General features: G+C 40.3%; 1 protein-coding gene across 1 annotated transcript in view; it reads right to left on the reverse strand.

Moving 5' to 3' along the window:
- The window catches only part of LOC121600841 (histone PARylation factor 1-like), a 5,038-nt gene extending 4,245 nt beyond the window's left edge, over positions 1-793 (reverse strand). The window contains exon 1 of the mRNA XM_041929629.1: positions 1-793. This exon is cut by the window's left edge and continues 195 nt beyond it. Coding sequence (XP_041785563.1) covers positions 1-587 — 587 coding nt within the window. The 5' untranslated portion in view covers positions 588-793.
- Positions 794-1,797: the final 1,004 nt, after the last annotated feature.

The raw sequence follows: 1,797 nt of genomic DNA on the forward strand, positions 1-1,797 counted from the left end.
CCAGGTTCGTGAACTTTCGCGCGGTCAAACTTTCCTGCGAGTACGTCGTATGGCCCAACCAATTTAAGTCCGAACTGCAAAAATGTTTCTTCCGGTTTTATGTGGGTTTTCAATGCTTGTACTTGGCAAAACTGCCACAGATCTTCGAAGCACGGTGGCATTTGTACAAGAAATTTGTGTTTGATGAATTTTTTTGGTTCATTACACAATTCCTCGTATTCGGCTTGTTGGGAAAATTCAATTTGAGAATCATACATATCGCGCAATATACCAATGCTCATTGGCACCTTTGGCACAGCATAACGCTGGCGAGTTGAATCATGATATTCGTAGCTAGAGTCTTTCCCTTCTGAATAGTAACTATCTTTTTCTGGAGATGAGAGACGTTTGTAACGTTTGATATCTTCCAGCTGTTGATTAAGGGTTTCCATTGAACGTTTCTTGATATCCATGTTACTAGAGTTATACGTAACCGCTTGTACTGTACAGCTTTCTGCTCCTTTTTTAACAGGATGAGCAAACTTTTCTTTATGAGCAGGATTCTGCTGGTAACATTCAGTGCCATATTTACAATCAGGTTTATTCATCTGTACTATGATGTTTCGTTTACTTTAACTTGTACGATTGAATTTGTTGATGTTTTTTTTGCGTTTATCAGAGACGTCTGGTAATAAATATAATTTCGAGGCAAACGAATTTAGAATGTGGAAATATATCGCTTCTGTGCCAAGATGTGTGAAGAATCGAGGTCCTGTGTTGTAGAATGAGGCGATGCTCTGGCGCCTATTGAAGCGTGCAACCCAAGGTGGATTAAAAATATCAGGTAAGGTGGCTAGAGCATTTTCACAATTCCCAAGTGACATTTGCTCGATAATGTTTTTCCATATCTGCCCGATTAGGCCTGTGGCAGCGCTCATCCGATGCGATTTTATCGGACCAAGGATAATGTATATAGAAGGTTGATTTTTATCGCTTTTGCTGGGCGACATTGTGGGGGACATCTGTCACTCTCTGCATACAAATTTCATTACCCCGCACCAGCCCTCCCCGATTTTTATACCGGAGCCACCGGAAGAGAAATGTCAAGTCGAGAAATGTCATTTTGCTCTGAACAACTTCACCTTGTCATTTATAACACCTTGTATCGGACGAGATTTATATGGGATTTGACAGATAAGGGAACGGTCAGAACCTCGCCGTATGCGATTTTGCCGCATGCGGCAAGAGAAGAGTTTTCTCGATTTTCTAGCTTTTCAAGCAAGGTGGAATGTATAATGAGGTGTAGTTTTAGCGCTTTTGGCGATCCCCCCCCTGGGCTCCGATTTCGACAGATGGTTTTCCGCTTGTATATGTATTGATGGATTGTTTACGTTTTGCATGGTCAATATTTGGTGGAGATCAATTTGGGTGAATATTTTAATTTATTAGAACAAAGCCCGTGATTTAAAATGGAAATTTTCCTTCGAGAACTTGAAGCGTTCGCCAAACGCGGAAAACTAACTGTCAGTTTTCTTCGTTGATTCTTCTTCCACCTAGCTGTCAAAACGGGCTTATAACTTGACCTGATATCTTTACGGTCCTTGTTTTCAAGATATTATATTGTTATTTTGTTGGTTCTTTATAAAGATAATCATTATTTGATATGATTTTAGACATTTGACATCTGAAATAAATTCGCATGCGGCAATGCGGCAATATCAAATGATTTTGATTTTGCCGCATCGCCGCATGCGGTAGATTCGCAAGTGCTGTCATTAACGTCAAATCCCATACAAAAGCTTGCGGCAAAATCGCATG

This window comes from Anopheles merus, unplaced genomic scaffold (genome assembly GCF_017562075.2).
Source record: "Anopheles merus strain MAF unplaced genomic scaffold, AmerM5.1 LNR4000008, whole genome shotgun sequence".
Lineage (NCBI taxonomy): Eukaryota > Metazoa > Arthropoda > Insecta > Diptera > Culicidae > Anopheles > Anopheles merus.